This window comes from Pelecanus crispus, chromosome 9 (genome assembly GCF_030463565.1).
Source record: "Pelecanus crispus isolate bPelCri1 chromosome 9, bPelCri1.pri, whole genome shotgun sequence".
NCBI lineage: Eukaryota > Metazoa > Chordata > Aves > Pelecaniformes > Pelecanidae > Pelecanus > Pelecanus crispus.
The window spans coordinates 11,558,742-11,585,578 of record NC_134651.1 but is presented as its reverse complement, the minus strand read 5'-3'; the positions used below and the strand labels follow the sequence as shown (position 1 = coordinate 11,585,578).

The 26,837-nt window shown below is 53.3% G+C and overlaps 1 protein-coding gene across 1 annotated transcript in view; it reads left to right on the top strand.

The window, feature by feature from the left end:
• The window catches only part of DVL3 (dishevelled segment polarity protein 3), a 31,489-nt gene extending 5,804 nt beyond the window's left edge, over positions 1–25,685 (top strand). The window contains exons 2-16 of the mRNA XM_075716220.1: positions 14,731–14,800; positions 18,683–18,804; positions 19,212–19,318; positions 19,874–20,009; positions 20,294–20,387; positions 20,795–20,864; positions 21,166–21,305; positions 21,503–21,579; positions 22,021–22,088; positions 22,449–22,499; positions 22,621–22,770; positions 23,611–23,742; positions 23,993–24,160; positions 24,770–24,982; positions 25,261–25,685. Of these exons, the coding sequence (XP_075572335.1) occupies positions 14,731–14,800; positions 18,683–18,804; positions 19,212–19,318; positions 19,874–20,009; positions 20,294–20,387; positions 20,795–20,864; positions 21,166–21,305; positions 21,503–21,579; positions 22,021–22,088; positions 22,449–22,499; positions 22,621–22,770; positions 23,611–23,742; positions 23,993–24,160; positions 24,770–24,982; positions 25,261–25,685 (2,023 nt within the window). The remainder of the gene's footprint in view (positions 1–14,730; positions 14,801–18,682; positions 18,805–19,211; positions 19,319–19,873; positions 20,010–20,293; positions 20,388–20,794; positions 20,865–21,165; positions 21,306–21,502; positions 21,580–22,020; positions 22,089–22,448; positions 22,500–22,620; positions 22,771–23,610; positions 23,743–23,992; positions 24,161–24,769; positions 24,983–25,260) is intronic.
• The last annotated feature ends 1,152 nt before the right edge of the window (positions 25,686–26,837 follow it).

The window sequence follows — 26,837 nt, the reverse complement described above, 5'->3', positions numbered from 1 at the left end:
GAAGGGATCCTAAACTTAATAAGCAGTGTCAGTCCCTAAGCAGTGGTGAGCCGCTGGCATGGTGCCTCTGCCTTTCCTGCCAGCTCTTTGTAGTGTGAGTTGGGGGAGTTGTTTTATTTTGATTTTTGGAACTTTATTTTTTAAATTTTGAATTGGAAACTCTGCTGTCTGCAGAAGACCTTTGCCTGTTCCATGCCTCTGCTGGAGAGTGCTTCCATGTCAGCAAGGATTTCATGCAGGGAGAGGTTGGCAAGAAGTCTGTGAGCAAAAGGGCCTCCAAAACGGCGTGTGACTCCCTTGCATGCTCACGTCCTTTGTGGTCCTTCTGTCCGACTGACAGCATTGGCCTGGCTGGTGGCCATCACTTTTCTTAATCTTCTGGCCAGTCGCTGTCCTTTCTGCGTGGAGGGCAGCACTTAGCCATGTGAGAGACCACAGCACCCCATCTCTTGTGCTCCCTGCTCCGGAGGATGAGTGGTTCCCTGCGTGCTCACGTGAGATGTGCTGCCCTGGTTAGCTAGGGTCCATGGGCGGTTATTTTTTGGGCATTTTGCATGTAGGTTACTGCAGCCTGTGCCTCTGTCTCCTGGGCTGCTGAGGTTTTGGCAGAGAGCTGCTAACCACTGTCTGTGCTTGTGGTGGGAAGTTCCTGTAATGCTGCCCGTGCTGGGGGGTGGCCCATCGACACTGGAGCTGATCCTGGCTGTAGCTGCTGCTGGAGGCTGTTTCCAAGTATCGTGGCAGTGGGAGGGGGGGCCGCAGCAGTGCCAGGGCTGGGGTGCAGATGGAGAGGGTTAGTTGATGGTATTCGCTCCTTCCCTGCGTTGTATTGTCTGTGCCTGGCAGTGTGTGTCCTGCTGTTCAGACCCAGTTATTACTGACTCTGTAGGTGTCCGGCTTTGTCTGTTGTGGTTGGAGCTGTGCTCCGAAGGCCACATTGGATGGCAGTCATAGCCTGGTTTCTTTGCCCAGGGGTGGCATTTGGAAAGCCAAGTTAGCCAAATCGGGCTGCAGACCAATTTCCCTAAGGCCTTGTCTGTACTATGCAAACAATGAAGCTTTACAACAGCTATTGAACTTGTTTGCAGCTAGAGCTGGTCAGAATTTTTTTTGACTGAATGTATTTTCTCCCAAAATATGGTGTTATGTTGAAGCCAGCATTTTTCTTGGAGAGGTATTGTTTCCAATTATGTTTTTGATGGGAATGTTTCTGAATTTTAAGCCTCTCTTGTCATCTCTGAAAAAAAGAGAAGGAAGGTCAAGAAACCTTTGCCCATCCATGAGAATGCAGCTGTTTTGATGCAGTTCTGTTTTTTGAAATCACCTGGAGGACTCTGGTCCTCCAAATTCCTGCATAGAGCAAAAACCTGCCTTGACATCTCGGAAATTGCCATGAAGTAAATCTGTGCACCCTGACTGTCTGTGGTGCAGCTGTGCTCCAACGTGGTTGAGTCTCTGAGGTCAGGGCTGTTAAAAATGGCTCATAAACCACCATAATCTGGGTTGTGACCTGAGTGTTGTTTGTTGTTATGGGATGATGGTGCTGGTCCCACTACTCAGTCTTCTGGTTCCTGCTGAAATACAACTTTTGAGAGTTTCATCTAGAACTTGACTGTTCCCAAATCCCAGGCCCTGGCTCACCCACAGAGTGGGTACTGGATCTCCTGGGTGGTGGCATAGGGAGTGATGTTCCTTCCTAGATGGCTACGGTGAGTGCAGGGCGGGCAGCTGGGGAGGCAGCATTTTCTAATGGACTCTGAGAAGGAAGGTGCTGGCTTGTAGGTATGGAGGCAGATGGCCCATGAGCCCAAGGCCCGTGTGCTCAAAGCACTGAACCTTCAGTAAGTCTCTCTTCTCCAGAATGTTCCTGACCTCCTTCACCTGTGATTTCCCCACCTGGTCTCCCAGTAGGCAGAGACATCTGGGTCTGCAGCCTGGTGGCCTGAACCCTTGAAGGTGGAGGTAGTTACCTACCACCATGCATTTGCAAATGCTTGGGGAAGAAGGGTGCTGTGAGTACAGGCAAAGAAAATCTGGTTCCGCCCCCCCCCAGGTTTTCTGCTGCACAGATGTGTTCGGCTTTGGTCCTCTCTCAGGGTGGACATCGGGCCCTCTATCTAGACTTGAAGGCTGTATATGTAGAGGTGTAGGGAGCATAGTTAAAATTCCTCAAGTCCTTTTTGAGCTCATGGTACTTAAAGTGGTGGGAAGCCTCTTGCATGTCTGCATGGCAGTTGCTGAACTGTTCTGAGCTGAGGGTATCTGCTGTAACGAAGTGCTACTCCTCCACCCTTGACTGCGTCCGAATAGATATAACAATGTTGTGGTTTAGGATATTTGATCTGTGTAAAAGCCCACGAAGGAGAGCTGGGCTTGCAGAACACAGCAAAGACTGCACCTGCAGGAAATTGCCTTCATGTTGTCGCACCAGCTTTGCATCGTGCTGCACATCTGATGAGGCAGCAGTCAGGGCTGTGTGTTTTTTTGGTGTTTCCTATTGATTTCCTCCTCTCTCCATCCCTTGTTTGTTATTCAGAGCCTGCCCTTCTGACCTGTGCTGGATGGATGGTGGCTTTCCAGAAGGGGGATGTGGCACCACGTGGCTGTGTTACTGTTTGTCCCGGTGGTGCTGGCTTGTTAGGCAGCAGCTGGCAAGTTAAGTAAAACTTAATCCTGCTGGTGGCTGCCGTTGGAAATTTTTGGACCAAATCCTTTTGTGAAGGCTTTTTGGAAAGTGTTGAAGTAAGGTACAAATCCGGGAATTAGTCTAATCTCTGTGACTTTGCTTTGTCCGTGTGCTTATCTACGTAATGCCATGGTGGCCTTAGGAGACTATGTGAGCTCTTGGGCCATGAATATCACTGTCTCCAAGGGCTGCGTTAGCTTGCAGAGCTGAAGTATTAGTATCTCCCTGAGCCCCTGCTCTGAAGCTCTTGGTTTCACTTGTCTCCATCGTTGTGTTGTTACTGCTGCAGCACTAATATTGAGCCCGTCCAGGAACGGGCTGGAATTCTCTGGAGGCTTTGGCAGGCAGAGGTGCCTGGCGCTGACCTTCCTGTGCTGTTTAATCCTGTATTGCAGTGGAGGGTTGGGACTGTTGTGGTTGTTGTATCAGTTATTTATTAAAGGAGATGTGCCAGAGGCATTGTTTTTCCAGTGACAGCTAGCTATTGAAGGCAGCAGAAGCAGCATTTGGGTACCCTGCTCCACTGAGTACTCTGTGTTGGTTATCCCCTCGCTGGGGCATCTGTCTGTGTCTTTTTGGCTAAAATTTGCTGTCTTGTGAGAACTGGAGGAAAAGAAGATACAGTGAGCGGTGACTGAATCACTGCAGTGGGAGTCCATCTTTCTGGTCCTGGCTGAAGACGTGAGCAGGGAAGGCCTCCTCACATGACTTGGAGCAGAGATCTGTTTCTGGGAGAGCTGGCACCAGCCGCTGTGTGGGAAGGTCTTTCCTCATGGTTTTTGACCTGCCCCTAGGGTTTGGAGAGGAATTTATTTGCTACGTGGCCCCTCTGATCGCTGGCAGCTGTGTCTGTGATAGGCTGGGAATTCAGGGTCTGGGTAACAAAAGCTGTGGGCTTTTCCTTGTTTCTGATGGCTGGCAGCTCCTGCCATGTGCAGGCCAGTTCTGAGGACACTGAGGGTCTGCCAGAGGGGTCTGTGTTTTGGGAGCTCTGGCTCTGCATGGATTATCATAGCGGGGAAGCTGGTGCTAGCACCTTAGCCTGCCCACTTGCTGGCCTTCAACTTTTTCCCTCAGCATTGCTCTGACCTAGTCTGACCTGCTTGAGATTCACAGTCCTTTTGTGTCTCGCCATCTGTGAGTGAATAGGTTGTCCCCTGTACACTGCAGTGTGCCAGCCACCGTGTTGACAACCAGAGCAGTGTCAGAAGTGCGGTGACAAACGTGGCTTTGTGGTCTGACTGTGATCAGCAGGGCAGGGGCAGGGAGAAGGCTGCTGCTGTGCTCAAGGCTGTTAGCTGGGTTGGCCCCAGGGTGCAGCAGCTTCTCAAATGGAAGCGCTTTTCAGAAGCTGTGGTGGATATGCAAACTCCATACTTCTGTTTGCATATGGCTTACAAGCTGTCCCAGTTCATTCAGCCCTGCCTAGCTCAACCAGTATTTTAGTGCATTTGCAGAGAGACTCGCCTGTGGGCCCAGCTGAGGCTGTGCTATACTGGAAGCCCGTACAGGGGCTTAATGCAGGAAGTCTTGCTATTGCACTGCGTTCATTTGAATTTTTTCTCACTGGCTTTTGTAGCTCTGAGAAAGGGTAGGTTAGGTTTTCATGGATCTAGCTGCATAGCTGAGTCCCTTACGGCAGACCTCCCAGTTGTCTTAGACCCGGAGCTGGTAAATGCACCTTTAGGTCCTGAAGGGGCTCATGTGAGATGGATTTTCCTTCCAGAGTAAAAATGTTTCACTTCAGCTGGGGCCAAAAGGTGGGTTAGTTTGGGAAAACTCTTAAGATTATTCCCTGCCCAGGCATCTTGGAAGCAGCAGAGAAGTTTGGGGTGGCAACATCTGCTTCAGCTTAGGGTACCCTCTGTCTGGGTTTCCTTGGGGCAGCTCTGACTTACTGCAGAGGTATGCAGCGTCTATACAGGGTGTGCATGTTGAGTCTGATGTATCTGAGCTGGGTCAGACTTGTGCAGCATGCGTCTGTGCTTCTGAATTCCACACGCAGAAACACAGGAGCCTACTACAGCAGTCTTCCCCCCCCCCTTTTTGTTTCATATTGCCAGTGTGGGACACTTTAAATACCTTTTGGTGCCTTCATACAACACTACCTTTGGTGCAGCTGGTAGCTGTGCTCTGGTAATAGGAAGCTGCATGGCACACATGCTTTCCCATGTAGTGAGATGGGGAGGCTGTGTCTGGCCATGTCATCTGCAGGGACCAGGTGGGCTCCTGGTCGGTCAACACATGGTGCTGGCACAAAGCATTTGTGGTGACTTTACGTGTGACTAAAGGAGAGATGCTTCATGGGAATTTGATGTCAGTATCATAGATAATTAAGAAGCTCAAAATCAGGGTCGTCTTGTAACTTGACTTATCAGCAGATCCACAAACATGAGAAGTGGCCCTATTGCAGTAATAACGTGCGACGAGTCTTTCTGGGCTGCCATTGGGAATAGTTAATGTGTAGAGTGACCACTTCAACACAGTTACCAAGCTCATGGGATATTCACAGACTGCAGACAGGTTGTGCTGCCTTCCACTGCACTTCCCCATCCTTGAAGGACCTGGGAGTTGGCAGCTGTGGTTCTGAGACCCTCCACAAGAGGAGCATTTCATGTCACGTGTGATGGTGACTTTTGGAGGTCACTGACTGTTATCCAGCCTTTGGTGCAGTTGTCAGAGATGGCAGGTGGGAAGGTTTTGAATGGTATGTGACAGGGTCAGACCCGGGAGTTCACAGTGTCAAAGAAAAGCAGTAGCTCTGCGTTGGACTTGGTACTGCAGAGGTGGGGTATGTTGCTGTAGTAATTCAAAGTACTGTCCTCTTCTAAATTGTGGGGAAACTTACCCTCTTGTTGAAAAGGCTGCTGATCCCTGGTGTAGAGGCGAGTCCTGGCAGGATCTGGATGGAGTTCTGTACGTGGCAGCTCACAGCAACTATGGACTAATGCCAGTCGTTGCTTAAAGCTGGGCTGCTGAAACAGAAAAGCTTGACTGCTTGCAGAAAACGCCTTCCTTCCGGATCGAGACCATGGCCTGGACCCTGCTTCAGTAAATCTCTGACACTCCTTTGGAGGAGTCCTAGGCAGGTGATGATCCCCTGACTGCCTAGATATTACTTTGTCCAGTGGAACATCCATCAGGTGTCAGGAGGAGTCCTGTGGGCCAGCGCTTTCGTAAGGGAAGGAAAAAGAAGTGAGTATTGCTGAGAGTAAACCAGCAGCACAGTGGAGACAGCTCACATTTTCCCTGCTTCTTGGCTAATCACATTCCTTTTAATTTACAGTAATTGACTGACTCCTGCTTTGTAGCTCTCATCTGCTTTCTGGACCTCTAGTTGAGTGAGTTGTATACCAGCGTGTACTTGGTTTGGTTAGGACTGGAGCATCTTTCTTGTCTCTTTCTTCCAGCAGTTGAACAGTATTTGCTTGTTTGCTGGGTGATGGCTGGAGGGCAAGCTTGGCTGGCCTGGTAAAAGATGCTTGGTAGGAGAGTGCTCATTGTATTGTTCAAGGGCTTGGCCCTGTGTCTTGAAAGGAGTTTGGTGAAAATGACTGGTATTAGCTGAAATAAATGAAGTATATAAAAGGCTACTAAAATGTGCTCTTATTTGCTGTCTCTCTGTACAGGAAATTTCTTGTACCATCCCCTGCACTGACACCATCAAAAGCAGGAGACCAGGTGAAACAGCTAGCCTTCCTCTACCTTTGATAGGTTTAGTCTACTAGTAGACCTGTGTAGGAGCTGATTGTTTAAACTGTTGGTTTTCTCCAAGTTCTTCCTGGCTTGCTGACAATTTCCTGAGAGCGAAGTGAATAGTTCAGGTTGCACCGAAAATTATCCAGGGCCCAAAGGTGAGGAAGAAAAAGAATACGTGTCCCTGTCCTAGCAATGGTCAGAAATGGTTCTTATGAATGTTCAGACCCCTCATGCTGCCTCCTGCATTTTAGGACCAGAGGGACATAGTATCGCTGTTTGCCCTTTTTTTTGGAGTGCTGCAATAGCCTGGGATCAGGGACAAAGTTCGTTCTTTGCCACCATGCAGCTGTTGTGGCTCTGAAAGGCTCTTCTTTGCGTGAGTCCTTCTCATCGTCTTTGGCAAATGTTTTGTGTTGGAACTTAGTTTTGAGCTTTATTAACTCCCTGTTGGTTTTATAGGGGTTCTCTGTGTGTCTTACAGACCCAGTTAGCAAAGATGTTGCTGATGGTAGCCCAGCTGGATGTGAAGAGTAGGTGCAGTCATCTAGAGCTTGTTGTCCTTCAAGGCCCCTTCTCGCTGGGTAGGAGGTTGGGCTGGTTTCCTTGGGAGACTCTTGCAAAGTTATTTGTGCCAGGAGAGAGTAATGCAACCTGGTCAGTGTCTTGAGGGCAGGACACTTTTGGAGGCTGCTTTGTCATCTCCTGGTGGAGATCTGTCATTAAATACAAATTAATTGTTAACATGATGGGGGAAGCAAACCTCACTCCTCCTCCCCACAGACATCTGCCTTGGTTTGTGCCTTCCCAGACCTGCTCGGGAGGTGACTGGCCAGCAGAAAGGTGCTCCAAGACCAGGGGGCTGGTGCTGGGCAGGGCTGCTGTGCTGGCAGCCTGGGACAAGAGGGTGCTGGCGAGCAGACTGCTCTGTGGCAGCTCCCTGCTTCCCCAGGTGTGGAAGTCCAAGCTTTCAGACTTTGTTTCCCACCCTCCCCCTCTTCCCGTTTTCCCCCTCTTCTCCTCTCCTTGCTCTCCCGCTGAGTTGATGCTTTTCCAGGAATGAGCTGTACTGCTGGCCCAGCACATTCCACAGCAGCAGCGCTTTCTTGGCAGGAGCCTCGCCTGCTGTTAAGAAAAAGCAGGACTGACTTGGCGTCCCTCAGCTGAGGGCCAGAAAAGGAAGGCCTGGTCCTACCTTCCTCACGGTGCGTGCAGAGCCTTCTTGGACATCGTTCCCCTCTCCCTTACCTATTGCATATGTGCTAATGTCCCCAGCAGTCCCTGGAGTCCTTTACAGCTCCTCACTGTCATCTTAACTGACATGAAGTCCCTGGGCATTCCAAGGGAGCCTGTTGCTTTTCTAGCCAGCCTAGAGAGGGGTGGGTGACTTCTGTGGAGAATTGCAAGGGATTCCCTGTGGGGCCCAGGCACGTCTTCCATCAACTTCTTGATAAGATCTTGTTGCGCCTTTTGTGTTTTGCTACCTGCGGTAGCTGGGTAAACCCTTGTTTACCTTGCACAGTCCCTTTCTCTTTCTTGGCAGGAGCTACTGTGTCGCAGCTCTGCGTTGTGGGCTCTTCCCACCATCTCTACCCAGATGGAGCTAAGTGTCACAGCAGACCAAGCCTCCTCCGGTTTGCTTGCCGTCTCTCAACATACATATGAACCATAGCAACTGCATCAGGATTTGACCGTGTCTCATATGCATGTCTCCATTCAGCTGGGGCCTCTTTGGGGCTGTTTCCTATCCCACCTTGAATACAAGGCCAGCTTTCGGTCACTGCTGTGTCTGTGGATGTCTCTGTTCCCTGAAGGTCATTTCTGCAGACGTTTAACCTCAAATCTTTCTTTCTCACAGTGAGTCCTTGCACTTGTTTCCTTGTGTTGGGCCATGCAAGCTATTAGAGTTGTTGAGGAGCTGAAACTGAGCTACCAGGGTGAAGATCCTGGCAGAGCTTCTGCTGGGAGTTCCCGTTTGTCCTGATTTCCAATTCAAAGAGACTGAAAGTGTCACTGAACCTTCGGGGGCCTGGAGAATGCTTCCTTTGATGATGTCTTTAAATGTCCTTCTGGGGGTTGGAAGCATCGCTTGGGCAGGGCGGGATTAATTAGTGTGGAGGTGCCTCCTGCAGTCCCCAAGCAGCTTCCTCCTCCCGGTCAGAGGACAGGCCTGTTGGGCTTGTTTGCAGAGCCGTGCTGCAGCCAGATGGTCACTCCAGATCCGGAGATCAAGGCGGGAGGGGCTGCCAGGGCTCTTGGGCTCACTTCGAAATCAAGCGTTGCTGTAGCTCTGCTTTGATAAGTGCTGCTCCTGGGTAGGCTTGTGAGGTCGGGTGGCTTGTTCCTAAATGCCATTCCTTTTCTATCTAGTCTTTGGACTAGATGAACAGGAGGTCTGTCCTCTGTCATGTCCCACCCAGTGATGCCTGTAAGACTGAGCATAGGTCCAGCTGGAGCCAAGCACCTCCTGGACAGCGGGGCTGTGGTTGTCCTGGTGTATGTCCAGTGGAGTGATTACAAATGTGTTGATGAGGCGTTCTTGGGGAAAACAGTTGCAATCTTAGATGTCTGTTCAGCCCCTGAGTCCCTGCCTGAGCGATCATGGGGGGAAAAGCACAGCAAGCTGTGGGGTGCATGGGGAGGCTGTGGGGAAGCAGTGCTGAGCACGGTTGTGGGAGGCTGTAGAGATTACAGCCTAAAAATGAGAGAGTATGTTCCTCTGCTTTCACTCATGGGCACGATGTCCCCGCTCCTGAGGAAAATGGGTAGTAGCTTGAAATGGGGTGACCTGCTCCCCGAGGAATCCTTGTGAAGCTCACTTGATTTGTTAGGAGAGCAGAGGCGGCCTTTCCTGCTTGAATGCAGAGCTGTGTTATTGTGTTAGCAGGACAGCTGGTTTGTGCTTTGTGATTCTTAAAAAAGACCCCAGGTAAAGACAGTGCTGCAAGGGAGCTCACATTCACACGGGGTGCAGGGACAGACGGGAGGACAGCAGCTCCTCTGGGGAGGACGGTCTGACAGAGCTAAACCATCCACAAATCTGTGTTTCCCTTTTTACCCTGTGCTACAGCATAGAGGAGCAGTGCAGAATACCCTGTCTGGGGGCTTGGGAGGGAGATTAAATAGGAGAGTGATGGTCTCTCTTTACACTCGGAGAGACCTTCTCACCCCGGTGCACTGTGCCGTTTGTACCTGTGTACTCCTTGCACAGGAGGTAAAAATACAGTGGGAAAGACCCAAAGAATGTCCTGGCTTACAGAGACAGAAAACTCAAATCCTCTAATCCTGTCTGATGTGTGCCGTTTGCCTGCGAAGCCCAAGGTCTCACCGATACACGTGTACTCTTTGGTTGGGCCTGTAGCCCTTGGGGGGGTTGTATCCCCATGGGAAGCACACGTGTCATGTCTGGGGATAATCTAACAGGTGAGTGTTTCCCATCCAAAATCCCAACTCTGTTGGAGAATTGCCTTATTTCCCATCCAAAATCCCAACTCTGTTGGAGAATTGCCTTGTCCAGCTTTCTCTTCTGGTGAAATGGCTGCAGAGCTCGTCCCTGTGGCCCCAGCATTTCATCTTGCAGAAGGGAGGAGGATTTTGCTTGGAGCTAGGAGATGCTCACATTTGGATAGTAGCACATGAAGGTGCTTCATTTTGCTATGCAGCATTATTAATCTATACAATTATTTGGATACAAGACATCCCTGCCCTAAGGGGTGTGTACTAAAGGTCTTGAAAATGAGATCACATTTCACACATTTCATTCACATTCAGTGTGTGAATCCCTGAAGCTTGTGCTATTGGGTAGAAATGTGTCCTGATGTTTTTTGTTTGTGGGGTTGGGTTTTTTTTCTTTTTTTCATGGTTCTGTGGGCTGTAGGAGATGGGGGCTGTTAAGGTCAGAGGAGTGACCTACCTAATCTGCACTTTTGAGGGGTTGTAATAGACAATTAAGTTTAACATTGCATTTCTGGGCTTTGTGATGTTGGAAAAACGTTACTGTTCTGTGAAGGTCTTTCCTCTCGTTGAGAACTAAATGAAGGAAAAGATCTTACTTTTTTTATCTGCTCTACTAGCTTTTCATCTTTTTAGTGTGAAATAGTCACTAATCAATTTGTCTTCTCAATCTCTGCACCTCCCCTAATAAGACTCGTTTTCATCCTGGCCATCGAGCTGTCTAATATGCTTAAGGGCCCTGCTTCCCTCACCTCCCTTCTTGGTACTGACCCCCCCCAACTCCAGATTCAGCTTTTCTGTTCACCGCCATGTCCCGTGATTGCTTCTCTCCGAGTATCCTCCCCATTGCGAGCCCTTAGATAGACGAGTTGTGGGACGGGACTGCCAGAGACGAGCAGCGATCGCTGCTGAGCTCCAGCCCGCATCCACATCTGAGGTTCAAATCCTCCTGCCGGAGCCTTTGTCAACGCCTCTTGGATTTCTTCGTTCCCTGGGCTCGCGTTATTCCATCCAAGTTCTTCTCTGGGACCCCACTGTGGTTAGCGGGTCCCGCTCAGGAGAGACCAGAGCTGGCTGAAGCTAGAAACTCCCGTGTATCCGCAACCTCGCCCGGGCTGGAGGCCACCGAGGGGAAACGGGGAGGCTGGGAGCGCAGCAGCTGCGCTGGTAACGGCTGCGCAGCCTGGGGTCCCTGACACGGCGCAGCCGTCTCCGAGGCTTGGGTTTTATGGCCTCCTTTCTCTCCTGTGCACGCTCTCTTGTTCCCCACCTTCCCTTCATTCCTAGGACATGACTGTGATATAAAATACCCTCTAATTTCCTGAGCTGAGCTGGGGCTCCCTGGAGAAGGCAGCATCTGCCCGCCTGTCCCTCGCCTGCCTCTGCGTCCTTGTTCCAGGCTGCCAGCTGCTCCCTGGAGCGGGAGGGAAGCTGGGAGTGTGGCATCTTCCCAGGCCGTGGGGAGAGGGTCTGCCGGCTCTTCCGGAGAAGCTGGCGGGAGGGTAGGGATGGAGCCAGGGTTGGAGCTGGGTTTCCTCCGCTTCCCTCCCTTGCTGCCGGGGCTGCCCCTTCCCCTCCCCCAGCTGCATGGGAGCAGATGTGCTGCTTGTGTCAGCCCTGGCAGCCCCCTCTGCACACCCCAGCTGGGCTCCTGCGCCAGCCGGAGCCTTGTCCCCTCCTCCTCCCCCCCGGCTTGGCCCCGTGTCGCTGGGGATGGCGGTTGAATCATCCGCCCACTCGGCCTGCCTCCCCTGTAACCCTCCCTCCCTCCCGCAGGTCTCTTTGTTGGAAAATTCAAGGCAGATGAGTGCCAGGGAGCGCTGGGCCTGCGGGCCAGGCGCTGAGCCTGCAGCTTGGCCGCAGCATGTCGGCCGGCCCTGGGGACAGGACGGGGGCCGGCGAGCGCCCGTTCTGCTGGGCGATTCTCCATGCAGAGCAGCAGTGCCGAGGGGGCTGGACCCACGCTTGCTCGCCTGGGCAAGGCTTGGGCTTCCTCTCCGTAGAAGGGCTTTTTCCTGGCCACCGTTCTCAGCCGTGTTGTGCCCAGCCCCCAGCAGGACTTTAAACATGGGAAAATCTGAAACCAGGCTGCCCTGATGGACGGTAAACTAAAAGCACTCCCTTTGAAATCAGCCTGGGGCAGATGTTTTCCCTGGGCTGTGGTGGCTCCTGCCAAAAGCAAAAGCTTTTAGAGAACCGAGAGAGCCTGAGCTCCTTCTGGGTCTGCTCTTTCGGGATTCCCGGGTTCAACCCCCATCATCTTCCCAGCACATTCACGGGATGTTTTCCCTCCCAGCACATCCACAGGACAGTTTCATCTCATGGCTGCCTCCCCATGCAACTGCGGAGGAGAAACGTGGCACCGCTCACAGCTCCCCCAGGGGCTGCTCGGTTGGTGGCTTCTGATGTGAACCTGCGGTCTTGTTTGTGTGAGAAGTGTGACTTGAAGAGAGTGGTGAGAGGTGCGGGGGGGAAGGCTACAGCTCAGGGCTGAGGCTGGAGAGGAATGCAGGGCACGAATAGCTGCGACAGCGCGAGGGGTGACAGATGTGAGCAGGGCTGCGGCAATATTCCTGCTCGGCATGTGCCCAACTCCAGCACTATCAGTTTTTGCTCTGTAGAGTCTAAATATATAATCCATTGTGTTCTGGCATCTGGGTGATAAATAGTGATAACTAATGTAGTGGCTGGGGAAGGAGGGAGAAAACTGCTCCGGGGTGGAGCTGACCCCTGGGATGTCTGGGGCAGCAGTGGGGTAATAGGAATGACGAGGGACCAGCTCTCAGGACAGAAGGAGCTTGTTTTCCATCGGGCATTGCAGTTGAGGGTGGGCGGGGGGTCTTGGGGGTTGGTTTCCTCTGTCCCCACTGAAAGTGGAATAGTTCATTTGTGCTTAGCAGTTTGTCACCTTGACCCTGCAAATACATCGCCCTGTCCCTCCACCCACAGGCAGGGCTCTGTGTCCCCGAGCAGGCAGCACACGGCACTGAAAATTGGCTCTGCCTGAAGTTCTCTCTAGGAACTGGATGAAGTCCAGGCTGCTGGCGACAGTATGAATGGATGCTAGTGCAGCCAGGCCAGGGGGTGTGTGTGTGTGTGCTTGGAAGTGAGGAGACAACAACTTGCCTGCATTGGAAGGGGTTGGCACGGGCACCGAAGAGGATGGGTCCTGGGGAAGACTGCCTGCGTTTGATGCTCGTCCTGGGCTGCAGGGGCTTTGAGCAGAGGCTGGCACAGGGCATGGTGAAGAAGCATTAAGCCAGCAGGGTTTTAATCCATCTTCACTGATCCTTTCCTGCTTTTTCCTGCTTTCCCATCTGTGCAAGAGGAATTAACGCACATCCTGGGAGTGGATTAGACCGCTCAAACCGTGACCTCCTCATCTGTGCTTTCTGGGGATGAGCAGCATTTGTCCAGTCCCTTTGCTGGCTCTCCAGTTTGGGCAGGGATCGTGAGTGCCAGCTGCCAGCAAGGACGTGGCAACATTCTGCCCTTTACCTTGTGGGACAGCCCTTTGCTGAGCCTGCGTGACACTGGAGCAACCAGTGCGGCTGGCAGGGTGGAGCAAGCCTGCTCCCCAGGTTTTGGTCTTCCAGCGGTGTTCATTTGCCTTTTGCTGATGCCTTGCGAGTGTTGGCGAGCCTTGCCGCCCTATTTTCAGTGACGGTTTGGGCAGCTGTTGGCACACCAGGGAGCGCAGCCGGGAGCCCCAGTGTGCTGCGACTCAGTGGCAGTGCCTGGACTGTGTGGCAGCGCGGAGCAATGGGTCACAGCTCTGTGTCCCACGCTTGCATCCTCTTCGATTCTCCGTGAGTTGGGGACTGGCTTGGGGACCCTTCAGAGCTGCTGATGGGATCCCATCTCTGTGTACTCTGTTAGTTACTTATAAGCTACTTCTTTTAATACATAATTTCCCTTGGTTTTCACATTCTTTTTTTTGTTCTTTTTCTGTTGGATTCTTTTTCCCCCAAGCATAATTTATTCACTGTTTAGTTACTACATTATTTTTTTTAAGCACAATATGTGTCAAGCTGCCTTAGATATAGCTTGGAAGGGGAAATTAATATCACAAACTACTTGTAAGACGTCTTTGTATTAAGTAAGAGTGCTTAAAATGTCGTCATTGAGTAGAAAAGAAAATGAGCTTGTTAAAGCCTATTTTGCCATTAAATTTGATTTATCAAAGATGGTATTAATTGAATCTGGTGAATTTACAAGTTGTTTTGATTGCAGACTCACTGTGGAAAAAGTATTTAGGTGCCTGGTGATATTTAAAATAGAATAAATTTTCTCTCCAAAGAAAACTGATGTTTTTACTGTTGGGGGAAAAAATTTATCCGTGCTCCCTCCACTGTGAAGACTGATAATAACATAGCTGTTTGTGTAATGCAGGAACATGACATTGTGGCACAACTATAAAGCTTGATGTTGAAATATTATGTACATAATTAAAAAGCAACTGTAACATTTGGGAGGCAGCATGTTTAATGCATTTCACTTTCATCTATTAGAAATCTCTGGCATAGGTTGTGATTCTTTCAGATCATTTTAAAGAGGTTTGAAGTATGTATTTCTTTAGAAATAAGCGAACTGGTGGAAATATGCATCTGATTTTTTTTTTTTTTGACTGATTAAAATGTGAATCGGAGGATAAAACAGCTGGATGCACACGGGAGGGCCTGTTCTGCCCTTGTCTTCTCCTCTCCAGCCTGCCAGTCGTGGCTGTGGGCATAGGAAGCTGGAGCCTGGCAGCAGGAGGGAGGGTTCTCTCCCTGCCCCATCCCCAAGCCTGGGCCTGGGCTGCCTGTTGTTGGGTGCAAACACCCGCCTGGGAAAGTCTCCTTTTCCTCTGAAGTCCTGGACCTAGCTCTGACTGCCTCCTCTCCCTTCTGCAGGGTGGTGAAAGAAGAAATTTCGGATGACAATGCCAAGCTTCCCTGCTTCAATGGCCGGGTGGTGTCGTGGGTAAGCAAGCCCCTTGCTTCGGTATCGCTGCCTGTTTCTGCTCTCTCTGAAAACTACTGTTTGGTTGCATCGTGCCAAGTAAGGCACGGGAACTGCTCCCTACTGTCAAAGTGCTGACTGCTAGCGAAGCTGATGAGCTGGATTACCACACTCCAGTCCCTCAGCTGGAGAGGGGGCTGTGTGGTGCTGGGTCTCCTGTGCCGGGGAAGATGTGGGATGCCTCTGTGGGGAGCTCGCGGTCACTGATGCCTGGCAGAGGTGATGGTCCCAGCCTGTCCGCAGCGTAACCCGTGTGCCCCTACGGCAGGGTCAGCTTTCCAAGGAAAGTCCTGCTCCGGTGACTGGTGCAAAGGGCTTAAGTGACTTTAGTGCTGGTGAAGCAGACTGGATTTGACTGCCCTGAAGACTAAAGGTACTGCCTGGGCAGCTGCAGGACAAGCTTCTCCCTCCGTGCCATGCCATGCACATGCTCTGTCCCCTGCCCGCATGCCTCCCTCTGCCCCCAAGGGGACCCTCTTTTTTTGGGGGGTGGGGGGGGGGTGTATTCAGTCTCCATAGCCCGTCATCCCTTTTTCCCCTCTGCTGAGCTGCAATTTGGGCTTATGAGGGTGTGTGGACCTACGCCAGCAGCAGGACCAAGACCCAAGTGCTTTTTTCCAGAGACCATCAGATAGCCCCTAAACAGTGAAAATCCTCAGCTAATCAGGCTAGGTCAGACCTAGTGCTTCTATCCCTGCACCAAACAACTAGGCCTCGGCTGGGGAGCCATGAAGCGACTGCATTTCGGGAGGGAGAGTGGGGGTGACAGGACTGGGCGGGCAGGCACCCTGCTGCCAGACTGGCTCCCGCTGGGGTGCTGGCCAGGGGAGCAGCGTGCAGGGGGGATCCTGCCCGCGCCCCACACCCGGAGGAGAGGGTGTGCTGGGCTCCCACACAAAGAGCCAGCGGCCAGGCGCCTGCCGTCCTCCCTCTAGTGGTTATCCCGGCCCCTCGGAAAAGAGCCTGTCCGGCTGCTGGCCACCGTCCCCGCTGCTGCTGCACCTACCCTGAGACATCTCCCCACTCCTCCCTTTCCACCTGCCTTTTGTTTTCACCTGCTCTGTGGGGAGTCCCAGAGGCTCTGAACCCTTTCCATTTCTCTTCTTTTACCTGGCGTGCTTTTCCTTGTGGTCCACGCATCCACGCAGCTGCTGGCTTTCCTTGTAGGCGCTCTCTGGTTGCTCAGCGTGAGTGGCATAGATCCGGCGCAGCTCTGTCTGGTGTGACCAGGGCACCGTGCTGCTGCTCTGGCGTGCTGGCTCCTTGTGGGGCAGATGTGCCTGGAGTTAGCACCGCTACCAGCTCTTGTGCACGAAGGGTGATGACAGTCTGAGACCTTTATGCACGGCTGATGATCCCTTTTTCTATCCCTGCTGAGAGTCTCCCTGTCCGTGGGTGGTTTGGGGGCTGTGGGGGGAGCACTTGCTTTGCTGTCTCTGCCAGACAGGTTGAGATGAGGCTATTTTAGGAACTTGGTACTAATTTTAGCTAGAGGGAAAGACGGAGACTTGGATCCAAGCAAATATTTCCTGACAGTGCAAGAGGCAGGAAAAGTGCAGAGTGGCTATCAAAACCTTCCCTGGAGGAAATCCCAGCCCCAGGAGTGTTAGAAGGTGGCAGCATCAGTCCCCCCACTCGGGAACACTCCCCCCCCCTCCTCCTTGCTGCTGTTTGACAGCTGCCTGCAGCTAGTTCCCTCTGTCCAGATCGAATTGCCTGGTCTTGCCTTGAGATCTTCAAGCATAGAGTGTTACATGACTTTTCTCTAGGCAATGGTGGCCCCTTCCAGCATCTCTTCTCCCCTGTGCTCCCAGGCAGTGGCTGCCAGAGCAAGGATGTGGCCCTCAGGCAGTGGGATGTGTCCTGGGAAGACAAGTCACCAGGAAGGTGCCAGGAGCAGAGCCCGGCATGTGCCTGGAGCTTGCTGGAGGGAGGGAAGCTGAGCCGAGTGTGAGACAAGCTGGTTAGACAGTTGTGAGAGCAGGAGCCGTTGGGCTTGTCCAGGGGCTTGTGGGACGGGCTCTGCAGCTTTTGGCACCCCAGGGTGTTCTCTGCCCTGTCTGCTGCTTTGGCTGTGGCTTTCTTGGGGCTGCTCTATCTTCCTTGCCATGGCTGCATCCCTTTCTCTGTGCCCAGTGCCTCCCTGGCAGCAGACCTCTCTCACCCTGCCCTAATGATGGTCTGTGGGGTCCATCCCCCTTTATCATGGTTTCCCCAGTTCTACGAGGTGGGCAGGGCACAGCTTTGCGTTTCATCAGTGATGCTGGGAAGTGCTCAGGACCTGTGTAAACAGGCTGTGCCTCCAGCACCTGGGTTGGCATCTGCTCTTGCCTCCATGTTGCACATGTGGTCCCCTCACCAGCAGGCAGCAGAGTTGCCTCTGTATTTATACTGGGCATTACAGTTTGGGCAGCAGCAATCAGCTCCTTTCCAGCCCATGTTTCATGATCCTTCTGCCTTGACCCACAGCGAGGCATCCCTCACCTCTGTTAGATCAGACCTCTCCTGTGATGGCTGATGGCTTGGTAGTTGGTTCAAGTACACAGGCTGAGACCTGACCTGGTCTCCTCACCTCCCTGGGCTGGCTCCAGGCTGACCCACAGCCTGTTTTGTCTGGGGTGGATCAAGGCGCTGGGCCCTGTGGTCGCTCCCTGACACTGGGAGAGAACCAACCCCCCTGCTTCCCTATGCTGTGCAGGGGACAGATGTGGTGCAGACATGAAAAGCATACTTGAAAGTCCTTAGAGATGGAAATTGATCTTCCCTTGCTCAAGAGCTCTAGCCTTTCCCTGGGGACTCGCTGCCTGGCCAGGGGAGGGCTCCTTTCTGGGCCCTGTCACCTCTGCTTTGGGGGTCCCTGAATGTCTCTTGCAAGGAAGAGGCTTTCTGTTGCTTTCCTGCCTGGCCCTATTGGAGTTAGCCCTGTTCCGTGCAGTTTGAAAGTGGGGAGAGCACAAACCTGGATAGGGAGTGATGTTGGGGAAACCACTTTCCACTGAGTTCATTTGAGCTATCCTGCTTCATCCCACTGTCGAGCCCGTTCCTCCAGCAGAGGCTCTGCCTCATCCCCTGAGCCCTGAAATTTGTGGTTTCTTAGAGCCAGAGGCACAGATATGGGTGTGCCTGGGCTGCCCTAAAGCATGGCTAGTATAAATAGTTCCCGGGGTTTGACCCTTTATTGAATTTATGCACTGGGGAAACTGCCGAGCTTCCCAGAGGTTGGCTGGAGGCTATGCCCAGGCCACTTAGCTGGGCACAAGCTGAAAGTTTGCAAAGTATTTGTGAAAACCAGAAAAAAAAAAAAGTATGTTTTGGAGTCTATTTCAGAGTGAGGCTCGGCCCTGAGCTCTGTTACCCCCAGCTCCCATCATGGGCTGGGAATGTGAAAGTCCTGCTGGGTGCCACAGCTCAAAGGCAGAGGTGTAGAGGCTGGTAAAAATCGAGAAAAGGAACGACTGGTAGCTGCCTCTTCCAATGTAAGAAGAACTAGGGGAATCCACTCCTTGCCACAGGACGTGTGCTAAAGGTCACCTGAGCGTAAAAATTGTGCAGTGTGGGTGTGCAGATGATGTCAGAGTCTCCAAGCAGGGCTGTCAGCCACCCGGACTTCACCGCTGGGTCAGGAATTCCTGAGCCACAAATAGCCAGTGTCTGGGAAGGCGTTGAGGGGGAATGTTGCTACATGCTTGGCCTGTTCCATACCCGCTCCTGGGCATCTGCTGCTGTCCACCGTCAGAGATGAGATCCTGGGCCAGGCAGGCGTTTGGCCAGCTCGTTTGGCCACTCTTGTAAACGTTTTCCCAGTGCCTCAGCCATTTCATTCTCTGTCTCTTGTCCCTCCAGCTGGTGTCTGCAGAGGGTTCCCATTCAGATGCTGGCTCGGTCTGTGCCGATAACCAGACAGAGCTGCCACCCTCCATGGAGCGCACAGGAGGAATTGGAGACTCCAGGCCCCCCTCTTTCCAGTAAGTTACCTGGACACCTATCCTGGTTTCTGAGGGACGCACAGTGACTTTGCTGTAAATCCGGACCAGGGGCTGGGACACTCCTACCCAAATTGGCAGGGATCACAGCCAGCCAGAGGGGAGGAGAATGGGGCTGGGAGAAGATTCAAAGTGGAGCTGCATTATTCAACAAGCAAGGGCATGCTGAAAATAGCGCAGGGAAGTTGGCAAAGAGCTGGCACGGCTCCCCTCAGTCCCTTGTCCTGCACTTATAGATGTGCCGTGGTTGTTCCCCACCACCTCTGCTCCTGTTCCTCAAGAAGGAGACAGCTGATGGCTGGAGGCTTGTGCTGGCCAGCACAGAGGTAGAAATAGCCTGTTTAAGTTGTTCTCTGTTGGACATATTTGTTCCTTTTATATCATTGCAGCCCTAACACTGGGGGGAGTCGGGAAAACTTGGACAATGAGACAGAGACAGACTCGGTGGTGTCATCGCAAAGGGAACGACCTCGTCGGAAAGATGGGCCTGAGCATGGTAGGTGTTGGTAACATGGCAAGAGCTCTGCAGGGCATGGCTGGGGCATGGTGGGAGCACTAGCTCCAGACATGGCACAGCTCTGCCTGCTCTGCAGAACCTTCTCAGCTTAAAAGGGTTGTTCAGTGCTCTGAGGCCATAGCCTCCTCCTGGAGGCAGGAGCTAATGCCTATGTTGCATCAGAGGTTGGTGTTGAAACCTTTGGGGGCAAAGGAGATGTCTCCTGTAGAAGCCTCAAGAGCAGGAGGCAGTGTGCTGTAGCATTGCCACTCCGTGCTGGTCCTTGCTCTGCCAAGGAACCAGCTGCAGGTCTTCCACAACTTTAGCAGCATTGTTCCTAGTGGCCCATCAGCCTCTTCCCCATCCTGTAGCGATAGAAGAGGTATCCCATAGAAGATAGATCTGATCCCAGGGCGGACTCAGAGCTGGCCAGCACTAGATGGGATTGTCTGATGGCTAGTTTCATTCTGGGAAGTTTGCTATGAGCCCTGCAGTAAGGAAAGGGGTTGTTTCCCTGTGGCCGGTCTCAAGCGCACTGATCTTCTCTTTTCATAGCACCCAGGGTGAATGGGACAGTGAAGGGAGAGCGGCGCCGAGACCTGGGCGGGTACGAGAGCTCCTCGACGCTCATGAGCAGTGAGCTGGAGACCACCAGCTTCTTCGATTCAGATGAAGATGACTCCACCAGCAGGTAGGAGAGCCTAGGTCCTGGAGAAACACTAGCTTCCCCCTGCCTCGCAGCACAGAAAGATGCCTTTGCAAGGCACAGTAATCCTGGGCTCCAGGGTCCTTGCTCAGACCTGCCTCTGTCTAAAGTCTCACTCAGCAGCCCCCTCTGCTATTGTCTGTCCCCCGCGTACATGTTCTGCCTGTCTATCCCTGCAGCCTCTATTCCCTGTGCCATTTCTGTGGCTCTCTTGCTGACAGAGCCACCATGCTGGCAGCAGAAGAGCTGACTCTCACTTTTGCCTCTAGGTTTAGCAGTTCAACAGAGCAAAGCAGTGCTTCCCGTCTAATGAGGAGGCACAAGCGACGCCGGCGGAAACAGAAGGCTCCACGCATTGAGCGGGTACCCAGGGGCTGGGTGTCCTGGGGAGGGCAGTGCAGGGCAAGGCGGGCTGCCTGGTGGATCTCTCCACTCAGTGCTCCAGGGCTGATCAGGGATTCGGCTGTGTTTGCTGTGGGCACGGCTGGGGACAGGTGGTGTTCAAATGCTGAGACTTCATAAAGTGCTGTAAACATTTCCAAGCCAATGTAGCCTCAAGAGCTGAGACCACAGACCTTGTCCTGGCTGTGGAGAGGTTATAAGGACTGTGGCTGATGCCCTCTGGCTCTGCAAAACTCCTAGCATAAGTCTGGAGTTGTGGTGGTGGCTGTGATGCCACAGGGAGCGGCAGGGAGCATGAGTGGAGGGAGCCGGCACTGGGAATGTTACTGAGGCGCAGGAGGACATCTCATGTTTCACTTATGTTGCAGTCATCGTCCTTCAGCAGCATCACAGACTCCACCATGTCCCTGAACATCATCACGGTCACGCTGAACATGGGTGAGTGGGAGGTGTGCATGGAGCCTGCAGTCCTTCCAGAGGGAGATTGGGTGACAGAGAGGGGAACTAGGGAGGGGGCAAAGAGAACACATGCGGGGAGGAGTGAGGAGATGGATTCTGTAGGAAGGTGGCTTGTCTTGAAGTACTGGTCTCTCTGCGTCCCAGTTTCTCTGCGTCCCAGGACATCTCTCTGGGACAGGGGTGCAAGCGACCATTGTTAGCACGTGGTTTATCTGAGGTTAGGGCTGCTCGTGCCTCCTGCTGTATGGTGTCTTACTTCTTTCTCTTTCCATCCTTGCAGAGAAATACAACTTCCTGGGCATTTCTATTGTGGGACAGAGCAATGAGCGTGGGGACGGAGGCATTTACATTGGCTCTATCATGAAGGGTGGCGCTGTGGCAGCTGATGGCAGGATTGAGCCAGGAGACATGCTCTTGCAGGTACTTCACGCCCACATACCTCCATCTTTGGGCCTGGGAAAGCAGTAAGAAAAGTCCCAGAAGCCTCCCTGCACACTTTGGCAGGCTAAACCCAGGAAGCTGCGCTTGGAAGAGGGAAGCTGAGTCACTGCTGAGCTGAGTGGGCAGCTCAGCCTCTGGTCACATCTCTGGGACTCACCTCTTTGCATTTTTTGCAGGTAAATGACATCAACTTTGAGAACATGAGCAATGATGATGCTGTGCGGGTGCTGAGGGAGATTGTGCACAAGCCGGGGTAAGTACTCAGGTTGTTCCTTACCTCCGTGGGCAGCTGTACGGTGTGTGCTTGGGGTGTGTGAGTCGTGTCTTCCAGCCACCTCTGCCAGTGGCTCAGCCAGTGACTCTGCTGGAGCTCAGAACTTAGGTTTTTGGTGTTGCTTTGATTCCTTGGTTTTCATGCCCAAAGCAAGAATTGCAGCCAACAGAATGGTGATGAATTGGGGTCTGTGCCCCTTTTTTGTGGGGATGCCGTGTCATTAGGGTCATCAGCAAACCTCAGGAGGGTCATGTCATTTTGTCTATGCCACTAAGGAAATCCATAGCTGGAGGGGGACCAGGGCACTTTACTGGCAGCTTCTCCCTGTCTCGCAGGAGAGAGGCAGCATACAGCATCTGCCCATCATGTAGAGGTTTGGGCCACTGGGCTCTTGTTCTAACTCTTGCCTTTTTGTTGCAGGCCCATCACCCTGACGGTGGCCAAGTGCTGGGACCCCAGCCCCCGGGGCTGCTTCTCGTTACCCAGGAGTAAGTGGATAGCTGACCCACCCTTAACGCTGGTGCCCAGCTCATGTGAGAGCCCTGCCTTAAGCACTTACTTGGTTGTTGTCTTGTTCCTCCCCTGTGTGTGTGACTCCATGTGGCACTGAATTGGGGTTTGATGGGGTTTCAGCACTCCTGTTAGGAGGCTGCTATGTCCTATTCCCAGGCCAAAATGCCCATAAGCCCAGCCCTCCTTCCCACATCACGCTGGGGACGCGTTTCACTGGGGCAGGGGGGTCACTTGCTCGGGGCGCCAGAGGAAAGAGAAACCCCCCCTTGAGCCATAGGGGGATCTCTCCCTCTGCACCTCTCCTGCTGACCCTCCCTCTCTTCTTTCTCTCCCAGTTGCTCCCCAGCGGATCTGGGCTGGGCCAGACTCTCCATGCTCCGATCCGGGTGAGTCCCGGCAGATGCTGGGGATGGAATGGGCTGTGCTGAGTCCCTGTCCCTCCCCAGAGGCTGATTTGATGAGGGCATAATTTCTTATAGCTACTGACTGATTCTTTCTTCACTGCAGGTGAGCCCATCCGGCCCATCGACCCGGCAGCCTGGGTGTCTCACACGGCAGCGATGACTGGCACCTACCCAGCGTACGGTATGAGTCCATCCATGAGCACAATCACTTCCACCAGCTCCTCCATCACCAGCTCCATCCCAGAGACTGAACGTAAGTCCTTGTGCCTCCGTGCTCCACCCGCTGCAGGGCTTCCTCGCCTTCACTGTGCTGTAAAAGGAGCAATACATCTGCCTGGGGACAGCTGGGATCGGCACGGTCTGCCCTGCCAGGGGACTAAAAGGGAGGCAGCTCTCACCAGGCAGGCGCTTGGATCAGTGGGAGTTCTGGCTGGGTGAATTAATACCACCTTTTTCAGCCTTCTACGTAAGGAGCCTAGAAGAGCCTGGGTGCAATCCAGGAGCACAGCAGGTGCAGAGGAAAGGCTCAGAGCAGTCAGGGGTTACCGGCTGAGAGTGCCGGACCAGAGGGAGTCAAGCTTGTCCCTGGAGCAATTGCCCTCCAAGACAGCAGATAGGGCAGGATGGAGGCAGCTGGGAGCAAAGAGCCTTGCAGTGGGGTAGGGTCCTTGCTGAGCACAGGGCTCTTTTGGTTGCTTTCTGAAGGTTTTGGGTGATTCTAGTATACAGAGCCCTGAAGCAAGGGACTAGAGAGCTGGGGCCAAAAGCCAGGAGCTTGTTGTCAATTTGTGAGGAGCAGAGAATTCCCTTGCTGGCCTGTGTGGGCTCAGTTGGCAGCTTTTGGATCTCAGCTGCTTGGGACTGGTTGGAAGGAAGGAGACTCTAGCCTGGTTTTTGCACAAGGTGAAATGGCTGACATGGGAAGGATGACATCGGAAGGCTGGAACGGGGGGGGTTACACAGCATGCACCCCAAGGCTGTCTGCAATGAATTGTTCCCTGGCCCATTCCTCCTGTGTGATGCTTCCATGTAGCCCTGTTGTCTTTCCTGTCCCCTCTCATCTCTGCCTACCTTCCCTTCATCCATGCCACAGGCCTCGACGACTTTCACCTGTCCATCCACAGCGACATGGCCACCATTGTCAAAGCCATGGCCTCACCAGAGTCAGGCCTGGAGGTGCGTGACCGCATGTGGCTGAAGATCACCATCCCCAATGCTTTCATTGGTAAGAGACTGCTACCTGCAGCAGAGGCAGAGAGTGGGGAATGGGTGGCCTGTTTTCCAAGCAGATGTCCAAGGGAGCATCACTGTCACCATAAACTGTTGACCAGGCCAGAGTCACAAACTGAACCTTTGGCTGTGCAGTCCTTTTTCACCTTTTGGCCTACTTAGTCTTGGCTCCAGTGTGGCCCACTGCCTCAAGGGCCACTGTCTTCCTCTCTGTTGCTGTATTTAACTCTGGTGTTTGGTGGCAGGTTCGGATGTAGTGGATTGGCTCTATCACCATGTGGAGGGCTTTACAGACCGTCGTGAATCCCGCAAATATGCCAGCAATCTGCTGAAGGCTGGCTACATCCGACATACCGTGAACAAGATCACCTTCTCGGAGCAATGCTATTACATCTTCGGGGACCTCTGTGGAAGTATGGCACTTGGCGTGGGTGGGGGGGAGAGGATGGAGGGGGGTTGAGGTCCTGCAGAGCCCTGCTAACACTGTGGGGACGTAGCTACCACCATTGCCATCAGGCTGGGCCCTTTGTTCTAAAGACCCTGTTAGAGACTGAGGAAGAATATCGCAGCTCCCTTGTCATGCTGCTGGGGTGGTGAAGGTGGAAGATGACACTGTCACCTACTATGTGATCTTTTCTCCTGGGCAGCCATAGCAGAGTCTTGGTCTTTACTGACTTTGTCTCCAGGCTCTGAACTTCCAGTGCTGGCAAGGGGGTGGTGCTCAGACAACTGGGTTGTGCTCAAATAAGAGGGAAGTAATTGGCAGGGTGAGCTGTAGCTCTGATGTGGTCCTTTCCCACCAAGCTGGTCTCTATTGGAGCGGCAGCTCGGACTCGCACAGCCTGGCTGTTGTTCAGCCAGGAAGCTCAAATGGTTGCATTGACTAGTAGGGAGAGTGCCAGCTTCTTGCCTCTCCTTGTGTACCCCATCCTTGTCCATCAGCAAGGGTGGACAGGCAGCTGCTTCATCACACGTGGTTGTCTTTCCGCTTGGATTAACCGCTCTTCTCTGCTTTCTTGCAGACATGGCTAATCTTTCTCTTCACGATCACGATGGTTCCAGCGGTGCCTCTGATCAGGACACTTTGGCTCCGCTTCCCCACCCAGGAGCCGCACCCTGGCCTATGGCTTTCCCGTATCAGTATCCACCGCCTCATCCATACAACCCCCACCCCGGCTTCCCTGACCCAGGCTACAGCTATGGAGGGGGCAGTGCAGGCAGCCAGCACAGTGAAGGTGAGTAAAAAGGACTAAAATATGCCTGCAGGTGGGCAGGTGCCCTGTTCAGGGAAGGGAAGTGGCAGGAAAAGGCTGTGTAGGCAAGGCCCTGTGTGTGGGGGAAGCCAGGGCAAAAGCCATCTCAGAAGGGTTGGGGGACTCAGAGTTGAAGGGAGACTGAGAGCATGGACTGTGCTGGCAGATGGCTGTGCTGCAGTCCTCTCTTGCCTAGAGGAGCATCCTTTCTTCCTGGCTCATCTGAGCTGTCACCTAACCTTGCCTTGTGCACTTCGCAGGGAGCCGGAGCAGCGGTTCCAATCGCAGCGGCAGCGAGAGGAGGAAGGAGAGAGAGAAGACCGGGGAGTCCAAGTCAGGCGGGAGTGGGAGCGAGTCGGACCACACCACGAGGAGCAGCATGCGGCGTGAGCGCGCGGCCAGCGAGCGCTCGGTGCCGGCCAGCCAGCACAGTCAGCGTAGCCAGCACTCTCTGGCTCACAGCATCCGCAGCCACCACAGCCAGCAGTCGTACGGGCCACCCGGCCTCCCCCCTCTCTTCAGCCCCCCCATGTTGCTGATGCCTCCACCACCTTCAGCCATGGGGCCCCCCGGGGCGCCGCCGGGCCGTGACCTGGCCTCTGTGCCCCCCGAACTGACAGCCAGTAGACAGTCCTTCCGAATGGCCATGGGCAACCCCAGTGAGTTCTTTGTGGATGTAATGTGAAGCGCCCGTCCCCTGTCTGTCTGCTGCCCCTCCTTCCCCGCCTCCATCCCCGTCGTTTGTCTCCTAGGACCAGCCCTGGCTTCACCCCTTGTTTTTTGGGTTTTGGTTTTTTTTTGGGTTTTTTTTTTTTGGTCTTGATAACGAAAAGAAAAAAAGGGAAAAAAAAATAAATGGAACTAAACCTTGATTCTAATCCCTCCTCAAGCGGGATGGACGGGCCTGGCAGGCCTGCTGGGTGCTGCCAGCCCATCCCGCCACCAGACTTGTGTATTGCCGATGGTAATTCCTTCCTGCTGTCCTCTCTAACCCCATTAATCCGCATCCGTCCCAGCGCCCTGTGCTGCTTGCCCGTGTGTCACTGCTGCCTCGGTTCTTCCACCCTAAACATCTCTTCTTTCTTTTCACCCTTTTGTGTTTCTTCTGTCAAGCAGCAAAGAATTACGGGGTGTTTGACTTTCTCTGAGCCTGCCGCCCGTGGGGGGGAGAGCTGGAGCGTGGCGTGGCCCGACAGGAGGACACAGAGCTCCAAGGGCGCTGGGCACGCATGGCGCTGAAGATGGCTTCTTTCCTCCCCTTGTGGAAGACGCCCTGCCCTTCCTGCAGCCCTGAGAGGGGAGCAGGGACCAGCCTTATATATGCATTCTAAATCCCGTTGTAGTTGCCTTTTGGCTAATGCATGAATGTTCCAGGGCTTCAGTGCCTGTGGGGAGTAGAGAGATGCTGCCACTTCCCTCTTGTCTCCCTCCTCTTGCCCACATATTGGGCCAGGTCCAAGCCTGGCACTGCCCCATGGCAGGACCCTCCTTCACCTTGCTGAGGCTGTACCTCTGCAGTCAGCCCGGGGCAGCGGTGGGTGCCTGCGCACGGTCTTGCGTGACTCAGGGCTCAGCACCTGCCCTTGCCTGCTTGGGGTGGTGGGGGGACTTAAGGGCAGAGTTCTGCTCCCTCCATCCTGCTCTTTGCCGTCCTGACTGCAGCACGCTGCTGCCTGTCCTGTTTGTAGGGGCTGTCTGTCCCATGCCTGGGGCTGACAGTGGCAGCTGTGGCCTTCTCCCTCCTGCTCTTGTGCTGCTGCTCAGCAATGTGACATCTTCAAGGGCCTGGACGGAGTTAGAAAGCGAGAGAGGGGCACAACTGGTTTGCTTTCACGTG